Source organism: Erpetoichthys calabaricus, chromosome 18, assembly GCF_900747795.2.
Source record: "Erpetoichthys calabaricus chromosome 18, fErpCal1.3, whole genome shotgun sequence".
NCBI classification, from domain to species: domain Eukaryota; kingdom Metazoa; phylum Chordata; class Cladistia; order Polypteriformes; family Polypteridae; genus Erpetoichthys; species Erpetoichthys calabaricus.
The window spans coordinates 5331250-5358926 of NC_041411.2; the positions used below are offsets into that span (position 1 = coordinate 5331250).

At 46.7% G+C, this 27677-nt stretch overlaps 2 protein-coding genes across 2 annotated transcripts in view; one reads left to right on the top strand and one right to left on the bottom strand.

The window, feature by feature from the left end:
• LOC114669142 (probable E3 ubiquitin-protein ligase HECTD4) overlaps positions 1–4625 on the top strand; it is a 206396-nt gene extending 201771 nt beyond the window's left edge. Inside the window, 7 exon segments of the mRNA XM_051921368.1 lie at positions 69–213; positions 325–546; positions 667–833; positions 1852–2047; positions 2561–2783; positions 2956–3021; positions 3024–4625. Coding sequence (XP_051777328.1) covers positions 69–213; positions 325–546; positions 667–833; positions 1852–2047; positions 2561–2783; positions 2956–3021; positions 3024–3091 — 1087 coding nt within the window. The 3' untranslated portion in view covers positions 3092–4625.
• Positions 4626–8822: 4197 nt separating this feature from the next.
• On the bottom strand, positions 8823–26221 carry trafd1 (TRAF-type zinc finger domain containing 1). Its single transcript, XM_028825282.2, has 13 exons — positions 26055–26221; positions 21962–22019; positions 21646–21781; positions 21122–21175; positions 18557–18914; positions 18098–18340; positions 16101–16340; positions 14063–14139; positions 13581–13805; positions 9731–9860; positions 9383–9647; positions 9245–9293; positions 8823–9151 (listed from the first exon to the last, which is right to left on the bottom strand). The coding sequence occupies exons 2-13, from the start codon at positions 21994–21996 to the stop codon at positions 9104–9106; spliced, it is 1860 nt and encodes a 619-aa protein (XP_028681115.1). The 5' UTR covers positions 21997–22019; positions 26055–26221; the 3' UTR covers positions 8823–9103.
• Positions 26222–27677: the final 1456 nt, after the last annotated feature.

Here is a 27677-nt window from a genome sequence, read left to right on the forward strand (position 1 = left end):
CTTGTTTGTGTTTTTATTTGCTCCTTCTGCTCATGCAAGGTGAGCCCCACAAAACGAAGGTGATGTGAACCATCGGGAGACCACTTACTTTGTCTCGCTTGTGTTGCAGGTGGCTCCTTCAGGCATTTCCTGTGGCAGGTGTGTAAAGAGCTTCAGAGTTCCTCCCTGTCCCTGCTGCTGCCCTGCCCCAGCTCAGCAGCAAATCGAAACAAGGTACGGGATGGCAGTCAGGTGACGATATTAACGTTGTGACAGTCTAAAATTTGTGATGGTCTTTAACCTTTGTGCTAATTTCCTCCTTGTCCACGTCACCCATCTTTCTAGGGTAAGTTTATTCTGACGCCCGGCCCGATCAGCTACGCCGAGGAGCAGCTACTCCATTTCCTCGGGCAGCTTTTTGGCATCGCCATTCGTGCCGATGTTCCACTCCCATTGGACCTGTTGTCTTCGTTCTGGAAGATGCTGGTGGGCGAGGCCCTGGACCCTGACGCAGACTTGCAGGAAGTGGACGTGCTCACTTACACGTACATCAAAAAGATCGAGAGTGTAAGTACTCGTGCAAAGGGGGGAACACGCAAAAGCACCCTGTTTGGGTGGAAATCACAAGTGGCTTGATGTTTGTAGGACACGTCACCGGTCGTTCTGATCGTTTTGTGTCTCTTAAAGGTGACGGACGAGACGGAGCTGGAGGCTCTTTGTGCAGAGGTGACATCGCAGCACTACCCCAACGAGAGCCCGGAGTCACCCACAAAGCCCTGCTGCAAGTTCACCTACGTCAGCATGACGGGAGAGGAAGTGGAGCTGTGCCCAGGGGGCAGGAACATCACCGTTGGGTAAGGAAGCCCATGAGCCATTGAATCTGTGGGCAGCCATAACGTAAGAAGAGCTGAAATAAGCCTACACGGGTGAACTCGGACTGGACATGCTTCTGTCACACCCGTGTCCCCAAGCTGTCCTTTGGTGATGTTTTTTTGTTTTTATATTTTTCAATATCTGAGTTGGTAATTAGAAGCTGTTTTGATTTTAAATATGCAAACCAAAGTAACACTGAGGGCACCGGGGTTCATCCTAGCGGCCCTAATGAGGGTGCCAATCTTGAAAACATCCGCACTTAAATGGGGCCAATTTGAAGTCGAGGATCACCCTACCCGGTACGTCCTTCTTGCCACCCCTTGGTAAATGTCTGAAAGTGCGACTTTCTGTTTAACCAAACCACAGATTTGAAGACGTTTTGCCTCTCTGTGCACCACCTGTTAGAAAAGCTTTATCCGTAAGAGCAAAAACCGTGTAATTGAGCCGTTTTTAAATGACGTCCTCACATTCTCCACTCCGGTTGATCACGTGCACAGTCATGGGGTGACGGAGCCTTTCCTAGCAATACTGGTCTCAAGGTGGGGACCAGCCCTGCTTGAGGGTCACTCACACCGGAGTCAGTACAGAGTCATCGTTAAACCCAACCTGCATGTCTTTGGGGTGGGGAAGACATGAGGTCTGATGGGTAAGGCGCAGGGGTTTAAACCACGATTGCTACCTAAACTGCTCTTTCTTCTAACAGCCATTTTCCAGGTATAGCCAGGTGGGCTAAACTATAAAGGGGGGTACGACTTATGCCTGGGTGCCAACCTCCTTTAGTTTCTTTTTACAACACGGTGACCTTATTCCAAATTCTTTATGCCAAAATACCAAAGCTAATCGTTTCTCCAAATTTCTTTTGAAATTTCCGGTCCCGTGCCCACCTCTGCCACCCTGGGCGAGTCGCTGATCTTTGATTATGCCGTCTTGAGGGTCACCTTAGACAATGAAGCTTCCTCACGAGCTCTTACCAAGTACCTGCTTATGTTTTTGTCCCAGTTGGGAGAATAAAGACACTTACGTGATGGCAATCCGGAACCTGCGCATGAAGGAGCTGCAGAACGCCGAGTGCATGATGGCCGTGCGCGCCGGCCTGGGAGCAATCATTCCCCTTCAGCTGCTCACCACCCTGACGCCTCTTGAAATGGAGCTGAGGACTTGCGGCCTTCCTTACATCAACCTGGAGTTTCTCAAGGTAAGCCGCTTCTGTGCCAGTCAGGCGCCGTCTCATTTGACACCGGTAGAGCTGTGAGGGGCAAGATGTCTGCGGTGGGAGGGTTGGCGTTTTGCTGCCGAGTATTTGAGGAGACGTGAAGTGTGGACGCTTGAGTAAGTAGGGTCAGAAAATGGCAGAACTTCACCTGAGCTTCAGAAAACTTGAAAATGGAGCGGTTTGTTTATCTGTGTTGTTTGTAGCAAAAATTTTGAATCTCACGTTTTCATGGGGAACGGAGATGACAACTGGTTCTGGGCAACAGCAGTTTTTAAAACGTCAATCAAGAAGTCTCCAGTTCCTCGGTTCTCCAGTCGTACATTCACATCATCATGTGTAAGACTGGTTGTGCGAAAGTGAAGCACGTTAAAGCGAATTTGAGATTTTCAATTGACCATCAAATGCGGAGAGCGTTGTTGTCACGTTTGGGTGGCAGTTTCAAGGCGATGTTTGAAGGCAGTTCTGACGCGTTCCCTTTGGGTTTCCCTTTCCCAGGCTCACACGATGTACCAGGTGGGACTCATGGAGACGGACCAGCATATCGAGTTCTTCTGGACGGCACTGGAAACCTTCACCCAGGAGGAGCTCTGCAAGTTCATCAAGTTTGCCTGTAACCAGGAGCGGGTGCCCTTCACCTGTCCCTGCAAGGATGGGGGTCCTGACACTGCTCACGTACCCCCGTATCCCATGAAGATCGCGCCCCCAGATGGAACTTCAGGTGCAGCTCTTTCTTTAAATGGGATGTTAGTTGAGAAGGGACCAAATCCTCCTCGAGGACCTGCTTGTAGCAGTTTCATTTGTTCCTGTGTATCAGTAGCTGCCCCTCGTCACGTCGTTATCTCACAAGTGTTGTGCGGACCCTCTAACGATCTCTCTCTTTGTGTTCGCAGGCGCCCCCGATTCAAGGTACATTCGAGTGGAGACCTGTATGTTCATGATCAAACTGCCGCAGTATTCCTCTTGGATATTATGCTAGAAAAACTTCGCTACGCCATCCATTACCGAGAAGACCCTCTTAGCGGTTGAGCGTGCGCCATCTCGTACCCTCGACACCCCCAGCGTAAGCAGCCTGAAGAGTCGCGAGGGTTTTATTTTTTTTTTCCTTCTGAAATACTGAAGTGCTTCCTCTCAACAGCAGACAGGTGAGGGCACTGGCCGCCAGGGCGCCCTTGCAGGACATGGACGCCAACTGAAAAGTAGGCAACGCAAGGGGGTCCAGCACGTCGTACGACCCTTTTATCGAAATAAAAGCAAGCGTTTTTGTTTTTTTTTTTAGGGTTGCTTTTATGTTTTCTTTTTTATTAAAACAAGAGAAGAGACGATGCACGTGCGGACGAGACATGACGTCACTTTTATCCCTCTCCCGTCTGTCTTGTAAACGTTAAGGCAACTCGAGGATGTTCTTGTGGAAGGCTGATGGACCCCCCCCCCCACCCCGATAGTTACGAACTGGAAAAACGAGACAAACCAAGACACTCCCACGTCATTTCAGCTTGTAGCTTAGAGGCTGGAAACGTTTTAAAGTATTTGAAAAGTCAATAAGCACATCATTAATTGTTACAACCGGAACCAACGCAAAGGACGTGCGAGAAACGGGCACCTGCTGCGGAGGTGGGTCTCTCCTTTTTTTTTTTTTTTGATTTAATACTCTGGTAACTTTGCACCTGCACCAAAAAGGGACTTGAAGAAGGTAGGTCAATCGAAATGAAGGAGAGTTTGGAGTCACTTGCACCGTTCAGGGGGCCGCGTGCTTGTTAATAATTCATCACATCCGGCGACAAGTCCATAAAAAGAAGATCCGGCGAGCCCACGTAATTTATTAATATTCTTATTGTTTGCCCTCCTATAACAGCGTTTGGCAGATTTGTTTCTTGTAGTCTGAATTGCACTTCGGACTTTTATGTTTGGTTTCTTGGTTCTGAGGGCCGGACAGGCCAGTTTGTTGTTACAAAGCCGTTCGAGCCCCCCCTAACACTTGGTACTGAATGACCCCGTGGGATCATTACTTCCTTTGACGGGCCCTTTCTTTTAAATACTTTTTAATTGTCTGCCACCTAGTGGCGGCACTTGGGCCGCGGTTGTTACATTTGTTTTTTTTTTTTATTAGCCTAACTTGTTCACGTTTTACGTTGTCCCTTCTCCAAGTCTGAAGAGCGGCCCTGGGCTCCACGGACCTGCCCGGTTGTGTATTTGGTGCCACCTCGAGAAGAGACTGCTTGTAAATATCGTGGCGCGAGCGTGCGGACGACTTGGTTTTCAGTGTTGGATAGAGAGAGCTGCGTCGAGGTTAACTGCTGCTAATAAAAAAAAAAACCTCCTCTTCCCCGAAGAGGGCAAATTTAGGAGAAAATCTGAAAGGACATATCCACACACTTGGGTGTTGAAAAATGTGTGCTGTACATTTACTTGACGAGAAATATTTATTACAGTTATTTATGGTTGCATTTAACTTTTCCTCTCCTGTATGCATCTGTACCTAACACCTTGATGTTTGAATGGATTCTTCCGAGAAAAATAAAACAGATTTCTGTGTCACAACAATAAATTGTCTTAATGAAAATGGGGTGCAGTTTTTTTTGTGGTTTCTCTTAGCTTGGTCGTTCACGGATTTCGTTTTGTCACTACGCCTTTCGCTTCCTTTTTGATGACGAGACACCAAATCGGTAAGTTAGGTGCTGATGCATAGAAACCGCAACGTGAATTGTGAAAGACAACGAGTTAAATTTAAGACGATCACGGTGTTAGGCCTACGTGGCAGCAGCACCATTAGATTTTGTGTAAGTCGTTTGGACAACCGTTAATCTGTTTGCTTTCATGAAACGTCATAAATCGTTTTTTTTTATAACAGTTATTGTGTTTAGTGCAACTAGTTAACATTTTGATGTCACTGCCTTGACATTTTATAAATTATTGCCTGTGGGCAACACACCACATGACACCATGTGTGCCACCATCTTTTTTGGTATCCTTCAATAAGGGCGCGCACAAAAAGGCGAGCTTCAAAAGGGTGACCTCAATTGAGCGCGGCGAATAAAGGCAAACGCAACAAAATTATTACAGAAAATTTATTAGATAAAGGCAATGATTGAATGTATAAAAAGGTGAAATCAAGAATATTAAAACATCCAATTAATTAATGCATGAACTTCTAACGAACTATTTCTAAAGCTCTCTATATTTCGTTGTTTTCTGCTCTTACTCGTTGTATTACACTTGAAGCAGTAGATTATGTGTAATGCCACGTAGATATTTTATTATTATCTATTATTATCTAAATTATCTACAAGCGCCTTTATTCGCCCTTTATTTACGCGCGCCCTTATTGAATAGAACCGTCTTTTTTAATGCTTTTGGGGATTTGAATAGAAACACGAGGTAGTGATCTCACGGTTTTTCTTTTGCACAAGAGCGTTTCGATGATCAACTTTTTGAGTACAGATTTTTGCATCAGCACTCGGCTTTGGTGGCTCCTCTTGAATTAATAACCGTCATCTCGTTATCTGCGTACTCTATTGACATTTCTCTGTCACTTTTTATCATTTTTCTAAGCCTGTCTTGGATATCCTGAGCAGGCATAACGTGAACTACCCCTAAATCTTTTGACAAAAAACCTTGCTCTTCTTACTAGAAAGGTTTTTAATACCTCATTTTTAATCCAGTCGGATATGCAGATTAAATTCAATTCTGTGAACCACCTCTCCTCATGTCATCAATTAAAATTGCTCGAAAAAATCCATTTGTTCTCTGGAACCAATTCTAATTTAAGACCTCGAAAAAATACATCTAGTGTCGTCGATGGAAGACCTCGAAAGTATGTTTGTTCTCTGGAAACCAACTCTCCAAATGACATCAACAAAAGACCTTGAAAAAAAAACGTGTTCCCTTGAAACAAACTGTCTTAATGTCGTCAACGGAAGAACTTGAAATATCTCTGGGATTCAACTCTCCTAGTGTCGCTGAGAAAAGACCTTGAAAATATGATTATTTTAAATATATATATGAAAATATGTCCTCACTGGTGGCGCAGTGGTAGTGCTGCTGCTTTGCAGTAAGGAGACTGTGAAAGATTGTGGGTTCGCTTCCTGGTTCCTCCCTGTGTGGATAACGCTTTGAGTACTGAGAAAAGCGCTATATAAATGTAATGAATTATTATTATTATTATTATGATTGTTCTCTGGAAATCAAGTCTCCTAAAATGAAGACCTCAAAAAAATACATCTAGTGTCGACAATGAAAGTCCTCGAAAAATATGTTTGTTCTCTGGAACCATCTCTCCTAATGACATTGTCTAAAGACCTCGAAAAAATAACCTTTGTTCTGTTTCCTGGAAACCAACTATCCTAATGTCATCAACGAAACATCTCAAAAAAACCCTCTGGGATTCAACTCTCCAAGCGTCATTGAGAAAAGACCTTGAAAATACGATTGTTCCCTGGAAACCAACTCTCCAAATGACATCGACAAAAGACCTTGAAAAAATAACATTTGTTCTCTGGGAACCAACTCTCTTAGTGTCATCAATGAAAGACCTCGGAAAATCTCTGGGAGAGTGGGATTCAACTTTCCTAGTTTCGCTGAGAAAAGACCTTGAAAATATGACTGTTCTCTGGAAATCAAGTCTCCTAAAATGAAGACCTCAAAAAAATACATCTAGTGTCGTCAATGAAAGTCCTCGAAAAATACGTTTGTTCTCTGGAACCATCTCTCCTAGTGACATAGTCTAAAAACCTCGAAAAAATAACATTTGTTTCCTGGAAACCAACTGTCCTAATGTCGTCAAAAAAAAACCTCAAAGTCTCTGGGATTCAACTCTCCTAGCGTCATTGAGAAAAGACTGAAATTTCTGTGGAAACCAACTCTTCTAAAATTAAGACTTTGAAAAAATACATCTAGTGTTATCGAGGTAGGACCTCGAAAAATATGTTGTTTCTCTAGAACCATCTCTCCAAATGACATCGACAAAAGACGCTGAAAAAATAACATTTGTTCCCGGGAAACCAACTGTCTTAATGTCGTCAACGGAAGAACTTGAAAAATCTCTGGGATTCAACTCTCCTAGTGTCTCTGAGAAAAGACCTTGAAAATACGATTGTTCTGTGGAAACCAACTCTAATAAAATTAAGACCTTGAAAAAATACATCTAGTGTCATTAAGATAGGACCTCGAAAAAATAACATTTGTTCTGTTTCCTGGAAACTAACTCTCCTAATGTCATTAACAAAAGAACTCAAAAAATCCCGGATTCAACTCTCCTAGCATCATTGAGAAAAGACCTTGAAAATATGATTGTTCTGTGGAAACCAACTCTCCTAAAAGCAAGACCTCGAAAAAATACATCTAGTGTCATCAATGAAAGTCCTCGAAAAATATGTATGTCCTCCTGGAAATCAACTGTCCTAATGTCATCAACGAAAGATCTCAAAAAAAAAAAATCTCTGGGATTCAACTCTCCAAGCGTCATTGAGAAAAGACCTTGAAAATACGATTGTTCTGTGGAAACCAACTTTCCAAATGACATCGACAAAAGACCTTGAAAAAATAACATTTGTTCCCAGGAAACCAACTATCTTAATGTCGTCAACGGAAGAACTTGAAAAATCTCTGGGATTCAACTCTCCTTGTGTCGCTGAGAAAAGACCTTGAAAATACGATTGTTCTGTGGAAACCAACTCTCCTAAAATCAAGACCTTGAAAAATATGTTTGTTCTCTGGAATCATCTCTCCTAATGACATTGTCTAAAGACCTCAAGAAAATAACATTTGTTCTCTGGGAACTAAACTCTCCTAGTGTCATTGAGGTAGGACCTCGAAAAATATGTCTGTTCTCTTGGAGCCAGCTCTCCTAATGACATTGACAAAAGACCTCAAAAAATCTCTGGGATTCAACTCTCCTAGCGTTGTTGAGAAAAGACCTTGAAAATACGATTGTTCTGTGGAAACCAACTCTCCTAAAATTAAGACCTCGAAAAGATACATCTAGTGTCGTCAATGAAAGACCTTGAAAAATAAATTGTGTTCTCTGGGACATACTATGCTGGCAACCGTATCAAAGGAAGTTTGGAATGAATGATTCTTGGTTGAGTCGGTGTGTCCACAAACATGTACTCATACACTCAATCAAACAGAAATTCAGGGGATCGTAGGAATGACCGACAATTTTGTGTAGCAGCACTTTTACAAATGTTGTACCCCCCACCATGGTGGTGATGTGACAGCTATGCAATCAGACAGAGCTTTTGTTACCTGGTCCAATTCCATACCCAGTCACAGAATTTCAGTGGTCACCTAAAAATCGAGGGTACATTCCCAAGTGGATGTTTCATACAAGTGTCTGCAGGTTTTGGTGTCAGCGACTGGTAAAGGTGCTCTCCAGTGCGGGAGGACTTCAGCGTAGAACTTCTGCTTTTCCAGATCTCTCTGGTGGGATTACTCCCAGCAGGTCTGACCGTATCTCTGATTTCTTCCGGAAGATACTGCTGAGGATCTGGTCAGCCGAGCCCAGCATGTTGATGCCACCAGTCCTCAGCAGGGCGAGTTGAGTGAACGTGTTGTATACGAGATAATATGTCTGGTCTACGCCAGAGAGGATTGACTGACCACTGGGAATGCCCCAATTCGTTTAGGATTCATCTCCTGCTGTCTGAGCCACACTTGCTTGTGTACTTAACTACGGTACACTAAATAACTTGAGGGTTCCACTCTTGAACTTTCCAGACCAATAACTGCAGAATGGAAAAAATGATAGCATAGCTCCAGCAACCTTATGAAGAGAAGTTTATTTGGAACTACCTTTTAACATTAGTGGAAAACAAAATAGAAAAACGCAAATCCGTCCCCCTTTGGAGAAAGTGGCAGATGGGGGGGAAGGCTCCATTGCTTGCAGACATAATTCACGGACTGCCATTGCCGCAGTTTTCTCGTGTGAAAAGTCCCCCGAGCCCACACAGCAACTATAAAACCAAAGATCTTGCATAGAAAGAAGTAACAAGCAGCCTGAGACGGAGTGGACGAGGGAAGAAGGCCCGAGTGGGGAGTGCGTCATTCTTCCTCTTCCGCTTTCAGGTTGTCCACAGTGGGAGAATAAACCTGAAGATAAAGGAATTAGAAAGCCTTGAAGTATGGATACCAAATAGAAGCTCGAGTCCTAAAACTCTCGAGTCTCTGCGCTGGAATGATTACCTTTCTTGTCGCCGATAAGCTTGCGTTTCGCTTTCCATCGGCTCTCCCACTAGCAGGAAGAAAAAGATGACAAAATCAGAAACCCGCCATCGCTGCCGAACCGAAACGGCAAACCCTACAACAGGCAGGCGCTCTCACCTGGTCTGTCTGCGAGTGTTGGTCACCCCAAGGCTGGAATCGACGCTCGATGCCAGGGGCCGTGATCCACGTGCCGCCTTTAGGTTACCCGCGGTTTGTTTCAGTTGCTGGTGTCTGGGCCGGGGCTGTGGCTTCACAGAGGCCTCCGCATCCTTCTGGGAGTCTAGAAAACCCGAGCGCACCTTCTCTGGCCTCCGGTTCCCTGCTGCCCCTCGTGACTGCAGTGGGTGAGTGGTACCCGCTTTCTCTCTGTGATGAGGGTCTTCTGCAAACACAAGAAAACCACCTTGGTCTCAGTTAAGAGTGGGAGGAGTTAGTGGGGGGGGGGGCGTGGGGGTGTTAGCTCACCTTGATGTCTGACGCGCCGCTGTGGAATCGGCGAGGACTTCCTGGTTAGGTTCTCAGTTGCAGGCAGTGGCCGTCGGACGAGTGGGCCGTTTCTGAAGCAGGCTGTCGGAGGTCGAAGGATACACTTGTCCTTTATTAAATAAAACAGAATAAAGAAAAAAAAATGAGACGGGTCCAGCTGCAGACCCCCGTGATGCAGCAACTCCTCCGGCCCCCCAGTTGGATTGCAGATTTTTGTGACTTGTGACCCTAATCAGGTGCACACTGTGTGTTCACTGACATATAATATATCAAGTGAGCACCTCTACTGTGGAGTAGAGCGCTGAGGGTCCGCAGCTTGGAAAATATTTACAGTTAGGTCCATAAATATTTGGACAGAGAACTTTTTTCTCATTTTGGTTCTGTACGTTACCACAATGAATTTTAAATTAAACAACTCCGATGCAGTTGAAGTGCAGACTTTCAGCTTTAATTCAGTGGGGTGAACAAAACGATTGCATAAAAATGTGAGGCAACTAAAGCATTTTTTGAACACAATCCCTTCATTTCAGGGGCTCAAAGTAATTGGACAATTGACTCAAAGGCTATTTCATGGGCAGGTGTGGTCAAGTCCGTCGTTATGTCCTTATCAATGAAGCAGATAAAAGGCCTGGAGTTGATTTGAGGTGTGGTGCTTGCATGTGGAAGATTTTGCTGTGAACAGACAACATGCGGTCAAAGGAGCTCTCCATGCAGGTGAAAGAAGCCATCCTTAAGCTGCGAAAACAGAAAAAACCCATCTGAGAAATTACTACAATATTACGAGTGGCAAAATCTACAGTTTGGTACATCCTGAGAAAGAAAGCAAGCACTGGTGAACTCAGCAACGCAAAAAGACCTGGACGTCCACGGAAGACAACAGTGGTGGATGATCGCAGAATCATTTCCATGGTGAAGAGAAACCCCTTCACAACAGCCAACCAAGTGAACAACACTCTCCAGGGGGTAGGCGGGCGTATCGATATCCAAGTCTACCATAAAGAGAAGACTGCATGAAAGGAAATCCAGAGGGTGCACTGCAAGGTGCAAGCCACTCATAAGCCTCAAGAATAGAAAGGCTAGATTGGACTTTGATAAAGAACATCTAAAAAAGCCAGCACAGTTCTGGAAAAACATTCTTTGGACAGATGAAGCCAAGATCAACCTCTACCAGAATGATGGCAAGAAAACAGTATGGAGAAGGCGTGGAACAGCTCATTATCCAAAGCATAGCACATCATCTGTAAAACACGGTGGAGGCAGTGTGATGGCTGCCAGTGGCACTGGGACACTCGTGTTTATTGATGATGTGACACAGGACAGAAGCAGCCGAATGAATTCTGAGGTGTTCAGAGACATACTGTCTGCTCAAATCCAGCTAAATACAGCAGTCACATTGATTCATGATACAGATGGACAATGACCCAAAACATACAGCCAAAGCAACCCAGGAGTTTATTAAAGCAAAGAAGTGGAAAATTCTTGAATGGCCGAGTCAGTCACCTGATCTTAACCCAATTGAGCAGGCATTTCACTTGTTGAAGACTAAACTTCAGACAGAAAGGCCCACAAACAAACAGCAGAGCATTAAAAAGGAGGAAACCCAGCATCTAGTAATGTCCATGAGTTCAAGACTTCAGGCTGTCATTGCCAGCAAAGGGTTTTCAACCAAGTATTAGAAATGAACATTTGATTTCCAGTTATTTAATTTGTCCAATTACTTTTGAGCCCCTGAAATGAAGGGATTGTGTTCAAAAAATGCTTTAGTTGCCTCACATTTTTATGCAATCGTTTTGTTCACCCCACTGAATTAAAGATGAAAGTCTGCACTTCAACTGCATCGGAGTTGTTTTATTTCAAATTCATTGTGGTGATGTACAGAACCAAAATGAGAAAAAAGTTGTCTCTGTCCAAATATTTATGGACCTAACTGTAGATACACGTCACATGAAAGTAAGGGGTTTAAATTAATTAATCCCATTAAGCAACAGAAACTGTATAAAGGTTTCCGTTGTCAAAAAAGAGTAAGGAAGACTGAAACCTCTGGCGCCTACCATCTTAATGTCTCGCTGTGAATTTTGTGCAGTAAGCCGGCTGTAGACAAATAACTGGCAGGAAGAAGCTGCCGCTGCCCTCTTCTATTGTTGAGGCTCAGCAGGCCTTATACTCCAATGTGCCTGAACAAATTGAAATTCGGTTCTTTAATGTGTGACCCCCTAAATGAGGATAGAGTGAGAAGCAGGCGTCGTGTCAGTACACAAGGGGGAACTTCCGATTTGTCCTTTGTGGGACCTGTGACGCCCCCTATTAATAAGAGAGGTTTTACTGCGCAATAAAATAACTCCGAACTCCCGAGAGGGGGATATCGCCTTCAAACCCCGGCTAGTATTATGGGCAATCATGGGAGTATTAAGATTTATTCTTATGGGAAAAAGGCTTTTCCACAAGAGTGGAGATCTATAGGAGCACAGAAGGCAAAAAGGCCACCCAGAGCTAGCAACAGTCCTGATACGAAAACAGCAAACAGTCGACAAGACAAAGCAAAAGGTTCAAAAACACAGAAGGCATGAGCACCTCAGAGTCCACAACAGGCACAAGGAAACTCGCCACTCTATTTTTTTTATTTTATTGTAATCATCCCATACAAATAGGATCGAAACTCGCCACTCCTAATCACGTTTAGAAATGAGCCACCAGGCACAGTGGGAGACCCTCTGCATTTAGACGGCGGAGGGCACACCACATGTGCCACACAACCAAGGCATTGACAGGACAACAAAATGAAAAACAAGGAATACAAATAAAGAACCCAAGCCATATTAAGGTCAACAGAACAGTCGAAAAGGACGTAAAACAAAGCTGTGAACCCCACCCAGTGTAGGACCCCTGGCTAAAACAGAACAGTCGGTCCAAATACCAACAACAAACCCCTAACTGAGATATAACAAATCCTGGTCGCCGCCGATTGCGGATGTCCTCAGAGATGCCATCAGGCCGTCCCACCACTTTGGTCAGCTCACGTGATCAGGGGGTCTTCCTGCTAAAGAAGGAAAACGTGCTATGTGGGTATCGTGTCATTCCCTGTAAAGCGCCATTGTCCTTTATGCCGTGCGTGCGTCATTTTAATTTTTATTTCTAACTGGGCCAACCTGAATTACAAAGTTAATCCCCCAGTGTGGTGCATTGTTTGCTGGAAATGTCCCTCCACTTACGTCCCAAACTAGAAAATTACCATAAAGAAAGGACCTGATTGGACGACCGAGTATACATAGCCGCCCTCGGGTACAAGCAAGAGGGTCCAGCGGCTATAAAGAGAACATTCTAGAGCCCAAGAAGGTCTCCTCTCATTTTGAAATGGGGGTACGGCCGCTAATTTGTGACGAATGTGAACCTGTTGTTGGTCATACCTGGTAGGGACAGTTAAGTGTCTCCTTCAGGTCAGTCTTTAGGGTGGTGGCTCTCAGGGGTCTCCTGCTATACCACCCGAGACTCATGTTAGAGTTCGTAAAAGCCTGTCAAGAAAGACTAAAGTGGAAAACAGAAAGCAATCAAGTGCCATCTACTGATGGTGTGACAATGACAAGTATTTGTCCACCAAGTGCAACCTACCCTAACCTGTTTAAAGTTTGTTGCCACGGCTTATGGTCTTTTTAGAAAGAACGGATCCAGGATGGCAGCACAGCCGGCTTGTCTGCTGAGGTGGCGAGTTCTCTTTCTCGATGGTAAAGTCATCGTCACGGCCATTCCAACGCCTCTCATCACCGCCACAGCAGCCGAGTTCTGCTGCCAGGGCACAAGCCTGGCATCATTGTACCCTCAAAGCTTTACTGACCTGATGCTGGACCAGCACGTCTTCCTGGAGCAGCATCCCGCAGAACTCGCAGGGCAGATTCACTTCTGAGCCCAGAGGTGAGTCGAAAGACAGGTCTGCAAATTTTTGGGAGAGAAGTGGGGAGGAAAGGGGGCTTGGTGGCACAGGGCTGAACGAGTCCTCCTGGTGTCGGGAGGGCGGCTGCTTGCTGTAGGAAGAGAAGGCGCTGGAAGGACTGCATCCCGTCTAAAACCAAGCAAAAGAGAAAGCGAGATTGGCTCAGTGTGGCATCTCAGGGCTCAAATATGTCAAGAGATGATCTCAACTGGCCGCCACATTCAACTCATCGAGCGTCCCTGGAATGGCTGCGACTCGGTAACAAAATGCGGCACGGCGCCCACAATGGGAGTTCAACGCCCAACATGATGGCATCACACTGTCACCCGTCCATTCTTTTACTCATTGGTCCCCCTGGAGGATGAAATGTGAACTTATGTCTCTACCTGATGCAGAATCAAGTCCTCCACAGAAAAAAGGTCCTCGCAGAACTCGCATGGCAGCATATCTTCTTCACCACCACCTAATGTCCAAAAAGATGAGGACACTGCAATGAATTGCTGGCACTTTCCAGGTGATTAGATGGGCTTTGCAAAAGAAATGCCAGCTCTTGAACAAAGAACATCCATCAGGCACACAAATGACAATTCATTTTCTTGCCCATCAGCTATAAAATTCAATTCCAAATTCCATTATCTTAAAATTAGCTGTGCCACGCATCTAAGACGCCTTCATATTCTCAGCATTAATATTTGCAGTGCACCAGCTACTGGAGTGTATTGTGTAATGCATGTAGCAATAAAATGCACTGCATTTGTCATTCCAACAGGTGGTGCATCACAACCATTTGTAGTAATAAAATTCTGTTGGAATGACAAATGCAGTGCATGGGTCTTCTATGTGCCTTTTGGTATGGGATTTGTAAAAGCAGTGTTAATGTGTGTGATGTGCCATCTCTGTTGGAATGACAAATGCAGTGCATATGTCTCGGTTAAATGCCATTGGGTATGGGATTTGTAAAAGCAGTGCTAATGTTTGTTATGCGCCATCTGTTAAAATTAAGAATGCAATGCATTTTATTACTACAGAAGAATGTGATGTGCCATCTGTCAGAATAACAAATGCAGTGTGTTATGCAGTGCAGTGTGGATTTGTAAAAGCAGTGTTAATATGTGATGCGCCATCTGTTGGAATGAAAAATGCAGTGCATGTTATTAGTACCTGCGGTGGGTTGGCACCCTGCCCGGGATTGGTTCCTGCCTTGTGCCCTGTGTTGGCTGGGATTGGCTCCAGCAGACCCCCGTGACCCTGTGTTCAGATTCAGCGGGTTGGGAAATGGATGGATGTTATTAGTACAAATGTTTGTAACCAGCCATCTGTTGGAATGACATATGCAATGCATGTGTCTGTTATGTGTCATTTGGTATGGGATTCGTAAAATCAGGGTCATTGTTTGTGATTTGCCATCTGTTGGAATAACACATGCAATGCATATGTCTTTGTTATATGCCATTAGGTATAAAAATGCAATGCATTTTACTACTGCAAATTTTTGTGATGCGCCATCTGTTGGACTAACACGTGCAATGCATTTTCCATCCATTCATTATTCAACCCACTATATCCTAACTACAGGGTCAGGGGGGTCTGCTGGAGCCAATCCCAGCCAGCATAGGGTGCAAGGCAGGAAACAAACCCCGGGCAGGGCGCAATACATTTTATTATTACAAATGTGATGTGCCATCTGTTGGAATAGATATAGCAACCAAATGGACATACAGACATTTGTCTTTTCAATAAGGTGGCTAAGCCGATTTCTGTCCATCTGGCAGTTGCCGTGAATTTGTGCCCACTTGCCTATCGCCGTGTGCTTTTAACGTTGGATGTGGTAGTTGCAGGTAGCAACACTTCACACAGCTGTTCCTCCGATGAGTGCATGGGGCAGTGCAATTCCAAAATGCTGGATCACACGGTCACCAACGCAGAGGATAAGTACGCCAGGACTGATGACAAAATTTTCGTCACACATGCCCTAGCGGACCCTTGTGGCAATGCAAACACAGAAAGTATAAAACGGGCCTGAAGACCAAATTAAACCCGTCTGATTTTTGTCCACAACTGTTGAGTCGCAGACCGGTTGGACGGAGTGGTTCGGTACGTGACAAATCACGACTGGCCCCGACATAATGTGATACGGCGTTTACTTAAGAAATGTTCGTATGAACCACCATGTCGTCACTACTCATCGTTGCCGGCCTGAAATTTACTACCAGGATTTCTGAATTGAGCAGGCTTGTAAAGTTGAGGTCTTCAAAAACAGAAGTCCTTGATGGTGTCACGGTGGTGACCTCTGTTTCCATATTATGGATTATTCACAGTATTTCCCACCTCATCTTGAAGGAAGGTCTCACTGTTTTGCACTAAATGACGATAAAGTAACAAGAACAATGGTGACCGCCCAGTACTTCACATTAAAATACTCACGGTGGTCCGACACGTTCAGATTTCTAAAGAGCGTTGATTCCATCGCTGACTGCTTGTGGAGGTTTGTCAGGTCCCCGTTGACAAAGCTGTCCTTCACCAAGCCAGTGTAGCTCAGCAGATCCTGGGTGAGGTCGTCCTTTAGGCCCAGCGCCAGCAGGTGGTCTACCGTGGCATTGTCCTCCAGCTTGTCCTTGGAGCCATTCTGCCATCTGCCATTTGACATCAGCCACTCCAGGGTTTCTGCTGTGGTGGAAGGAGATGAGAGCTCAGCAGGGTTAGGTTGGCATCACAATGTGAATGAGACGGACAGAGAGACCCTCCGCCTCTCCAAGGGCGGGCCGCACAGATGGGTCACGTGATGGTGACGTGAGTGCCACTGAGCACCATCTACTCGTGAAGCCCCTCATCGGTGGCGGAGGTTGGACACCATTAAGGCTCTCGTGGTGGTGGAGCGGGCATTGGCGCTGCTCTCCTCTTGGCATACCAAGTTGGCTCACTGACACGCCGAGTCAAGTTGTTTAATGTATTTTTCTACTAATTTGTGAAGCCCTTTAAGCCATTTTTGTTCGTTTAGGTGTATCTTGTCAAAATGAACTTCTTTACCGTGGCGGGTGAACGAGGAGTTACTACCCGTAAATGGAGGGCGGGCTTTAACGGTAGGTGGAGCCTAAAAATGGGACAAAGGAGTAGAAAGGCGGCGCAGGTAAGCCGATGTGTGTTTTTTATTAAACAGCATGACATTGCAAGTTGCGGTTTGTAGGACACGAGGGTCCGACCTCCAGATAACGAATTAATCGCTAGACTCTGTTAGACAGGTTGAGTACCGCTAATCTGAAATTCCACAATCCAAACTTTATGGGCGCCGACACGACAACACAAATGGAAGATTCCACGCCGGACCTCACTTAACCGGAGTTGGCGCCTCGACTGAGGGTTCCTCTAAACTGTGTTACTGATGAGCGTTTGTGAAGTTGGCACTTTCCGTTTACGACCCCTTTCTCCAATCCCCCCTTTGGAATTTCAAGTGGCACGCCAATGACGAGTGGGGGTACAAGGAGCCAGGGCTGCATTACCGAAGGGTGAAAGGCGCAGTAACAGCCGAGCACCACTTCCAAGTGGGTGGGCAAGGGGCGCAGTTCAAAAGTGCTGTGCCGCCACACTCTTGGCACTCCGTTGGCGCCAATTTATCAGTCATTGTCGCTGGCAGATGCCCGTGCTTACCTCACTGTGTCTTTTACTTATTCCCTGGGCACAGCATCGGCAGTTAAGATGGAAAGTGTCCTGTTGTTTAACAGCTGATCCAGACATCGTTGAGCGTCTAAAGCCCCCCATTCTGAATGTGGCCGTGACGTCATGCAGGTTCTAAATGCCAAGATGGATGGATTGGCATCCTGGCAGGATGGTGTGGATGGGCAGTTGTCAAAGTCAGATTTGTCTGGCAGCCCCTTTCCTGGCTGTCAAGAAATGTAGGGACGGGGAAGGACTGTATCGGGGGGGCTACTTAATCCCCCACTATGCTAGGTGGCAGGCTCTCATTCATGCTGCCGCACGGCACCTTGGGTAATGTAGTCTTGGTGAGCGGCCCTGTTCACGGCGTGTGGGTCCCAACAGAGGGGGCTGTAAGAAAGGTGCACACCTGGCATGAGGTTCCACCTGACCCAGATGTGCTTCCAGGCTGAAGTCACTTGACCCCGGGGAGGGCTCTGGTATAAGAAGCTGCCACCCGGCCTCGTGAAGGAGGCTTTGGAGGATCATGACCTGTGTAACTGTGTAAGTTACTTTGGTCAAATCAACCCCTTTATCAACTGTATGGGCGCCCCCTAGTGTTTGTGTATATGTGAATGAAACAATGTTGAATAAAATGAGCCTCGGGCTACGCCTGTAAACCACGCTGGCGTGATTTCGACGAGGTGCGTCAGGCCGTAAGTATGGCGTAGGCTTGGTGCCGCACTCACCACCCACACGTTGCAAAATGAATCCCGGAAAAGGCCACTCACTTGGATTCTCGGAGTTGAAATTCTGAGAGCGGCCCGACCCCGTCCTCACGGGCTGGTGGAGTCCGGCGAGTTGCTCTTCGACAAAGCTGTCATCCAGAAAGTCGCCCCAGGAGGTCTGCTCGTCCCCAAAGCCGTTCTGTAGGCTGAGAGCCAGCAGGTGATCCAGAGAGGAGCGCTCGTCCTGCGTCTCGGGGTGCCCAGCTTCCCACCCGCCATTCTTTTTGCTCTGCTTCACTTTTTCCGCTACAGAGAGAGTCAGAATTAGAGATTATGATATGTCGTCGTCATCTTGTTTTAAAATGAAACCGAGTGGCGCTGCCATGCTAAACTGGCGGACCTGTACAAGGGAAGCCTGCTTAATTCCAGGGTCGCCTTATTCATTTCAAATTCCTGCCTATGTTTACGTGCCACCACTGGCGGCACATGGTGCAATCGTCACATGTCAACCAAACTGGGTACCTCGGTTCTGGTCTTTGGCAAGGTCCAGCGCTGGTCTTCTCATCCCCGACTCTGTGCCCAAATTGAATGCCCTCTTCTCGTGTTCACTGCCGCCAAAAATGCCCTCTCTGTGCAACACTCTGTGGTTGAACGGAGCCCTGGAAAAGTGGACTGGCCGCTTACTGCTGGACATCTCCGGCACCTCAATGCCACACATGGACGGGTGGGTGCCCAGCTCTCTCACCATCACGTTGCGGAGACACTTCTCACAGCGCTCGGTGCGCGTCCCACAGTACTCCTCGTGGCCAGCCCGCTTACTGAAAGTCACCTCCAGCTCGCAGAACTGGCACTTGACCAGGCGCAGGCTGCATTCCTGGGACTGAAAGGGACAAGAGTTGGCATCACATGTGTTAGAAAACGGGGTGCCAGGCAGAGCGATGAGCAAATAAAAACACAAAAAGGAAAGCAAGTAACAACTGAGGTAGCAGAGATTAGTGGAGAGGAGCAGGGCAGCCATTAACTCTGCGAGTGGCACAGCATCACAGACTGGCATCAGAAATGGCAGTGGGGGCATTTACTATTTCTGTTCTGTCGTTTATTCTTGTTTTTTTTTTTTTACAACATCTCGTAAAGCACATTGAGCTTTGGATGAAATTGTGCTCTACCATGAAAGGTGTCGTCATTGCTTATTTCTTATCAGGTGGATCTGTTGTGGCTGTGTTCTGTGTAAAAAGCCCAATGTCTCCCCAGGGGCAGATAAAGTCCCATCCATTGTCTCCGAGGACACCATACTAATGGCTCCTTATCCAGGCGGGCACCTTTCGAATGGATGGGCTTATCAAATCATTTAGGAAGGACACTGGGGGACTGTCCTTAGTGGACATATAAAACCCCCCGATACACGGGGTGGCAGCATCCAGCTGGCAGTGCCCCCATGGGGTAACCAGGGAGCAGCTGTAGTCCAAGTGAGGTACTCGAGTAGCACCAGGCGGAGCTGCAGAAGGAGGTCACCTCCCAGAAAGGGCTCCCCAGGTGTGGCGTTGGGGCACCTGAAGGACTCCGGGGTCCAACTTAAACAGGGAGCCCCTCTGCGTTCCCTGGGAGAGGGTGGACTGAAGTCAGGAGGGTGAAGGGTCTAACTGTAGCCTGCAATACCTATGACGCAGGTCAGGTAATGCCCACCATGTTGGTCACAAAACAGCCCAGGAGTCCCATAACCCTAAACTGGGCATGACGTGAATGACGTCTTGTGACTGACCCCATAGGTACTGCGGTCTGCAGTTCCACCCCTTTGTCAGGAGGGTGCAGACAAGCTTGCTGGGAGGAATTGGGGAGAAGAAGAGACAAAGAATAGAAGTGTTGTGCTGTGCCTGCGTGAACTGCGGAGAGGAACCTTATTATACATAAATCCGTACTTGACTCCGCAGTTGTGTCTGGGGGGGCTTTACGCCCCCTGCAGGACACCTTAGATGTCCGTCCATTCATCCTTTGTATGAAAATGTGCTTTAGAAATGAGTCGTTTTTGTAATTTATTGGAAGAGCTTAGCTGATTAGCTTGATGGACTAAAAGGTCTCCTCTCGGTTTTTGTTTCTAAAATAACTAAATGTGATGTTGTTGCTTATTTTGACAAAAAGTCGATCAAGTGGGTGTTGTGTGTCTGCGTTTAAACACACATACTGGAGCAGGCAGCCGGGATGGACTGGCACGCTGTTCCCAACACCCAATCAGTGAGTATTCATGGCCAGGGTGGCACCTGTTTTAGCCAGGAGAGCTGGACACGCCATGCCAACATGGCCAGACTGGCATCCCAGTTGGATTCAACAGATCCAGATCTGGAGTAGTGGAGGGACTTAGGGAGGTAAGCCTATCAACACTCCATGCTCTTCCTCAGCACTGGGTGGCAGCATTCTTGGGCTGGTATCCCCACATCAACAACTGCAGGGCATCCTGGGAGTTGTAGTCCCATGGGGCAGCCCTCTAGGGGTTTCTATGGGTGTTGCATCCCTAATTCTCTGAGGTCACTGTCTCCTATCAACACTCAATGTTCCTCCAGGGCACTGGGTGGCAGCATTCTTGGGCCGGTGTCCCCAGATCCACAACTGCTGGGCATACTGGGAGTTGTAGTCCCATGGGGCAGCCCTCTAGGGGTTTCCATGGGTGTTGCGTCCCTAATTCGGTGAGGTTACTGTCTGATCCGGAAGTGTTTCCCAGGTGTGGTGTGGCAGAACCAGAACTGTTGGGTATGAAGGAGGCCACTCGGCCTCACCTAGGGGTGCAGGAGTCGGGAGATGTAGATGACAACACCTGCCTCGAGGACAGTGGTGGCAATCATCTCTGTGGACGCTCCAGTTTTCCCCCGGTGGCGTGCGTGTGTGTGTGTGTGAAAGTCTCTTCACCCTGTGATGAGTGGGCTGGCACCCCATATGGCGGTTGTTCCTGCTTTGTGCTAAATGCTTCCAGGCTTTGGCTTCAGCTTGCCCCTTAAACCTGCTTTAACCTTAGTGCCACCAGCGACCCTTCAGTTAAATAAAGCAATGCTGGTGACATAATGTTAGTTTTGATTTAATTTACTTTAATTTAAATACCTGGTGTTCCTCCAGCTGGCTCCTCTCCATCTTCATTGCACATTTACAGACAACCTGCGGCAGAAATAAGAAACCCGAGGTGAGTGCAGCTGTGCCAACCAACCAAGGAGTTCGACTTGTGCCCGTTATATTAAATGGACCAGAAGATGAGATCTGTGCAGGTATGTACATTGGGGACCTCCCTGGCACTGCCAGGCCTCCCAGCTCGGATCAACATATGCCACCTGGGCATTTTAGTTATTTATTTTTTTTACTAGAAAAGGTAACTGCTGCTTCCTAGGAATATTTCCACTGTATACACTTGAGATTTCCCTGCTAAGTTTTGTGTTTTCTCTCCACCATACGTTGCCATTACCAGTTATGTAAATTAATAATTCCATTTGCGTTTGTTCAAATTGTCATTCACACCCATTGTGCAGGTGGTACGCGTTTGGTGCACCAGAATGTGTAATTCTGCGTGAAGACGTTCCAAATTAGGACCTCCAATCAAGGACCCGACCGTCGGGGTCCATGCGGCTCCTCACCTGTGCATGCTGGGAGTCGATGTGCTCCTCCAGTTCCGTTTTGGGGATGGGCTCTGCACAGAGTGGGCACAACTTGATGTTCCTCCGGCAGTGCACTTCGTGGATCATGAAGTTCTCCGTGGGGATGTCCCGCTTGCTGCGGAGATGAACAGACAGGTTAGGGAGGCCTCGGGGTGTACCAGTCGTTCATTCAAAAGCTAAAATTAACAGCTTATTGCGTCTCGGTGCATTCACGTTACGGGGGAAAAAACACTAAAACAAACACGCCAGGCGGGTTCATGTTGTTCTTTTCAAGGATTTTACGATATACACGTACCAGTTTCCACAGAGGTGTGTACCCACGTTGGCCATCTTTCACTTCCAGTTCAACAGTCCTAAAAAGAGAGGAAAAATAAAAAACAAAGATCGGAGTGTTAATGGCGGTAGTCAGATACAGGGGCCACTTCGACTACACCGTGACCCTTGCTGTCATTCGAACCCAAGTTACAGCTGCTGGTACAGTGAGGAACGCAAGTATTTGAACACTTTGCGATTTTGCAAGTTCTCCCACTTAGAAATCATGGAGGGGTCTGACATTCACATTGTAGGTGTCATTCCCACTGTGAGAGACAGAATGTAAAAATAACATTCAGGAAATCCCATTGTATGATTTGTACAGAATTTCTTTGTATTGCACTGCTGCACAGAAGTATTTGAACACCAGGCAATCAGCAAGAATTCTGGCTCTCAAAGACCTGTTACTCTGCCTTTAAGAAGTCCACCTCTACTCCACTTAGTAATCTTAATTAGTAGCACCTGTCTGAGCTCTTTAAAGACACCTGTCCACCTCACAGTCAGTCAGACTCCAACTACTACCATGGGCAAGACCACAGAGCTGTCAAAAGACACCAGAGACAAAATTGTGGACCTCCACAAGGCTGGAAAGGGCTACGGGGCAATTGTCAAGCAGCTTGGTGAAAACAGATCAACTGTTGGAGCAATTGTCAGAAAATGGAAGAGGCTAAAGACGACTGTCAGTCTCCCTCAGACTGGGGGCTCCATGCAAGATCTCACCTCGTGAGGAATCAGCCCAGAACTACACAGGAGGAGCTGGTCAATGACATGAAGAGAAGCTGGGACCACAGAGGTCACTGTCGGTAGAACACTATGCCGTCATGGTTTCAAATCACGCATTGCACGGAAGGTTCCCCTGCTCAAGTCATCACATGTCCAGGCCCGTCTGAAGTTTGCCAATGACCACCTGGATGATCCAGAGGAGGCATGGGAGAAAGTCATGTGGTCAGATGAGACCAAAATAGAACTTTTTGGTCTAAACTTCACTCGCCGTGTTTGGAGGAAAAAGAAAGAGGAGTTGCATCCCAAGAACACCATCCCTACTGTGAAACATGGGGGTGGAAACATCATGCTTTGGGGGTGCTTTTCTGCGAAGGGGACAGGACGACTGCACTGTATTAAGGAGAGGATGAATGGGGCCATGTATTGTGAGATTTTGAGCAACAACCTCTTTCCCTCAGTCGGAGCACTGAAGATGGGTCGTGGCTGGGTCTTCCAACATGACAATGACCCGAAGCACACAGCCAAGATAACCAAGGAGTGGCTCCGTAAGAAGCATATCAAGATTCTGGAGTGGCCTAGACCTAAAGTCTCCAGACCTAAATCAAATCTTTGGAGGGAGCTGAAACTCCGGGTTGCTCAGCGCCAGCCCCGGAACCGGACAGATCTAGAGGAGATCTGTGTGGAGGAGTGGGCCAGAATCCCTGTTGCAGTGTGTGCAAACCTGGTCAAGAACTACGGGAAACGTTTGACCTCTGTAATTGCAAACAAAGGCTTCTGTACCAAATATTAACACTGATTTTCTCAGGTGTTCAAATACTTCTGTGCAGCAGTGCAATACAAATAAATTCTGTACAAATCATACAATGGGATTTCCTGAATTTTATTTTTACATTCTGTCTCTCACAGTGGGAATGGACCTACAATGAGAATTTCACACCCCTCCATGATTGCTAAGTGGGAGAACTTGCAAAATCGCAGGGTGTTCAAATACTTATGTTCCTCACTGTATCTCATCAGCCAGAACTAGGAGATTAGAAAGGAAAAATGGACTCTGACGACCCCCCGGGACCCAGCGCGTTTTAACGATGCGGTGATCTCCGTGCTTTAGTGAATAACATCTATTCTCCATTTTCTAACTCTGCCATCATTCACCTGACATGGTGCACTTAGACGCACCCATGAACTCGATAATCACTAAACGTTATCTTTGATCGATGCCTGATGGGCGATATCTACGTACAGATACTCAGACCTGGAGGGAGGCAAGGCCTTCCACCAGTGAACGTCTCCATGTGATGACAAGGATCAGATGTGTCCCACCTGAGGGGACGTCCTCATTCAGTCTCCATTTTCGAGAGGGTCCAGCTGCAGACCTTCGCTCTTCAGGACGGCCAATCAGATTGTAGGTTTTTGCCACTTGGTTTCCTTGAATTGACGAGTCACACAACCCTAATCGCAACCAGTTGTCATCACTGAAACATGTAAAGTGGCAACAACCTCAATGGAGGGGCACTCTGGGGGTCCACAGTTCGAGTCTTTTGACATTTTCGCCTTTCGTCGACGCTTCCCCGACAATATTTACAACACAGAAACGCAGCCGCTGATTGGATCCTGCTCATTACTCAGTAGCTTCTCATTCTCTGATTGGTCACTTTTCACGGGAGTAAACCACACTCGAACATAGCGGGCACAGAGGCATCACTTTCCAGGGCATCAGTTGTGTCGCTCACCTGCATGCGTATTCACAAAAAGTGAGTTATTTACTGGTCGACTAAATTTTGTAATAAATATCGCAGCCACAGTTTTTCTTTCAAGGATCTTGTCCTCCCTTGTGTGTGAGCCCAGCGTCTTATGCACTTTTGGTCATTTTAGTGCTAATAGAGGTACTCTTGTTGACATTGTGAAAACGCCAGCGTGGACCGAGATGGTTTTAATTTACAAATGGCATTTTTTTTTTCAATGAAAATGTAGATTAGTGTGGACAAAACCCAAGTCTTAGACGTTCTCCAGAAGCATGTTAAAACTGCTTAGGTGTTTCTTTTATGGGGGAGAGCGGCCATTACTGTCCATCAGACCTGTATAGTGTAAGTGTCCCCCTATGTTCTCCACGTCTCTTCTGAAACGCTTACTTGGACACCCACCACAGGAGAAGGGGCTTTTATTTTGAAGGGACTCAACGCTGGCATGCAGGCATCTCAGCTCCAGGGCCCCCAGGGTTTGATTCCAGGGACTGTGCAGACTTGGCCTCCTCTGTCAGCGTCCACACCTGCTGTCCTACGGATAACCAGCTGAGGATCTGTGGCCCCCGTCACGGTGGGCTACTGCCTTGATCCCTGTGCTACTTGTAGAGTCTGCTCCTCCCATTTGGGCAAAAAGGTGCTTTAGAAAATGTAGGGATGAGCGGCTGTCGCTGACGTGCCGTGATGGCACATGCCACGTTCTTTACATTCCCTGCATAATGATCAATGTTTATAGAGTTGTTAGCACTTTCACGTGATTTTACGTACAATCTATGAATTCTAAAAGCTTATTTTTATTTGCCACAATATTAAATGATTTTCTTACAAAGAAAATGCATGACTTAGACAGAGTAAAACACCTCTGCGGACAGCCTAAGCCCGAGCCTCCCCTCCACGGCCTCTACACAAGGCCTGTTAGAAACAATCAGTCCGTCATTTTCAAACCCGCTTAGTCCTGAACAGAGTGGTGGGGGTCTGCTGGAGCCTATTCTAGTTAGCACGGGACGCATGGCCATGGCAGGACAAACACACATGGGCCAATTTAGGATCCACCAATTCACCTAACCTTGCATAACTTTGGACGTGGGGAGACCATGCAGACTCCACGCTGGGAGGATTTGGGATACAAACCCTGGACTCCTTACTGAGAGGCGGTTGGAATGAAAAGCTAAAGTCGTCCCCCACCCCCATCGGGACGTTACGTGATCCTAACTCGTGATCAGATGATACCAGTCCTCCCATTTTGCCATCCAATATCGCTTTCCATTCCATCATCTTATTTCCCTGCCCTACAAGGATGGTGGAAATGAACGCTTGGCTGGCCAAGCGCAGTCTCCGCGTAGGTAAAGTACAAACCTCGTCAGACCACCGAAAACGCCCAAACATTATTAACGATCACATCACCAGATCCGTAACAGAATGACTGCTAACGACCGGACGAATGACATTCGTCGTCGTGATGCTGGGGCGCTCACGTTTATTTGTTTGCTTTTTACCTGAACTCGGCCCAGCTCCATCCTTAAGTCCTGTACCCCGAACCGAGTAGTCGCTTCCTGAACGGGACTCCCGCAGACTCCTTTCACTTTGCGGAAAGTGAAAAGAGGGAAAGTTTACCTCGAGTAACGACGTCTTCTCTGCGGTGAATGTCGAGCTCCGATGACACGAAGTGATTCGAAAAGAATCGCTCCGACAGTGCCACCCCGGTGTCCTGTCGGCGATCTGCGTCGCAGTCAACTAACTCATCAAACAAACAGAAACAAGAACTACTCTGCTGTCTACCCCTGCTCGTCCCCGCCCCGCTACACTTTGATTGGACGAACGCTGCAGTGCTTGCCATTCTATTCGATAATCTCCAAATCAATCTGAAACGGCGGGCCAATCCATGTTAAGCGAGGTACTAAAATTCCCTCTCCGACAGTAACATCGTCATTGTCACGTCACTATACACTAACCTATCCGATGGCTTCCAGCTGATCGCTGTGGGCGGGCACCATAAGTATGACCTGAGCCTTAACTGTCTTTACTGTCGGTTCGTCATATTCTTATTTAAAAGGCTACCGTCTACAATTACACTTATAATAATTTAATGAACACATAGTTCATTAAGACAATGTGGCGAGGGGGCTGTTCGTTTACACTCGCTGAATTGTCCGGCTTTGAGTTGAGAATGGCGGGTTAATGAGCTGCATGGCACTATAGCCGAGGGCAGTTCACGCAATGGCCTGGCTTGTCTGGTTATCCTGTCACAAAGTGGATCTTGACGGGTACAGGACTGTGACCTCCGTGTAGCCGGCGCTTCTTCTCACTTTCAGCCCGTTCAGGTTCAGCCGGGCTGAGTGGATCTTTAATTCTCAGCCTGAAGGCGGACACAGAAAGCCCCGTTTTTCACCTGCGTTAGCCTGGCCTTCCCAGACCAGACGACTCCACCCGAACCTTCCGCTACTGCTGCCGTCGCTGCCTTTTGGGGGGATTTACAAGGTCATCCGAGTAGTGAGAAGGACAGAAACATCTCTATGGCTGATCCCTCGTTAATGCACAGAGTTCAAGTCGTTAGGTGGCCATTTTTCTTCAGCTTCCCATCCATCTGTCCATTATTTCTAACCTGCTTATCCAAACAGGAACAAAACCTGGACAGGATGCCAGTCCATCGCAGGTTGAACACACACACTCACACACACATTAGGGGACAATTTAGCAATGCCAGCTCACCTAACCTACATGGCTTTCTTACTTTGAAAATTGCATTTCATGTCCCTGCTGCTTCCTGTATGGAGTTTGCACGTTCTCCCCGTGTGGGTTTCCTCTCACAGTCCAAAGACATGAAGGTTAGGGGAACCGGCGATGTTAAACTGGCTCCCGATGCTTTCTGGGATTGATTCCAGTTGCCCCACAACCCTGTCCTAAATAAGAAGGTGTAGGTTAGATGTCCACTTAGAACAGTCGACAATGAAATTATATTAGCAAGACACACAAATATATTGTAAGTACATACCGTCCATAACATGCAGCATCCACCTTAATAAAAGAGTAAGCGTTCGCGTTTCAGATTTCACTGTCTCTATCATTCCAACTGATGGTACATCACAAGCATTTGTAGTAATAAAATGTATCCATTTATAATTCTCACAGATGGCGCATCACAAACATTAACCCCTACTTTTACAAATTCCGTACCAAATGCCATATAACTGACATACCGTATGCATTGAATTTGTCACTCCAGCAGATGGTACATTG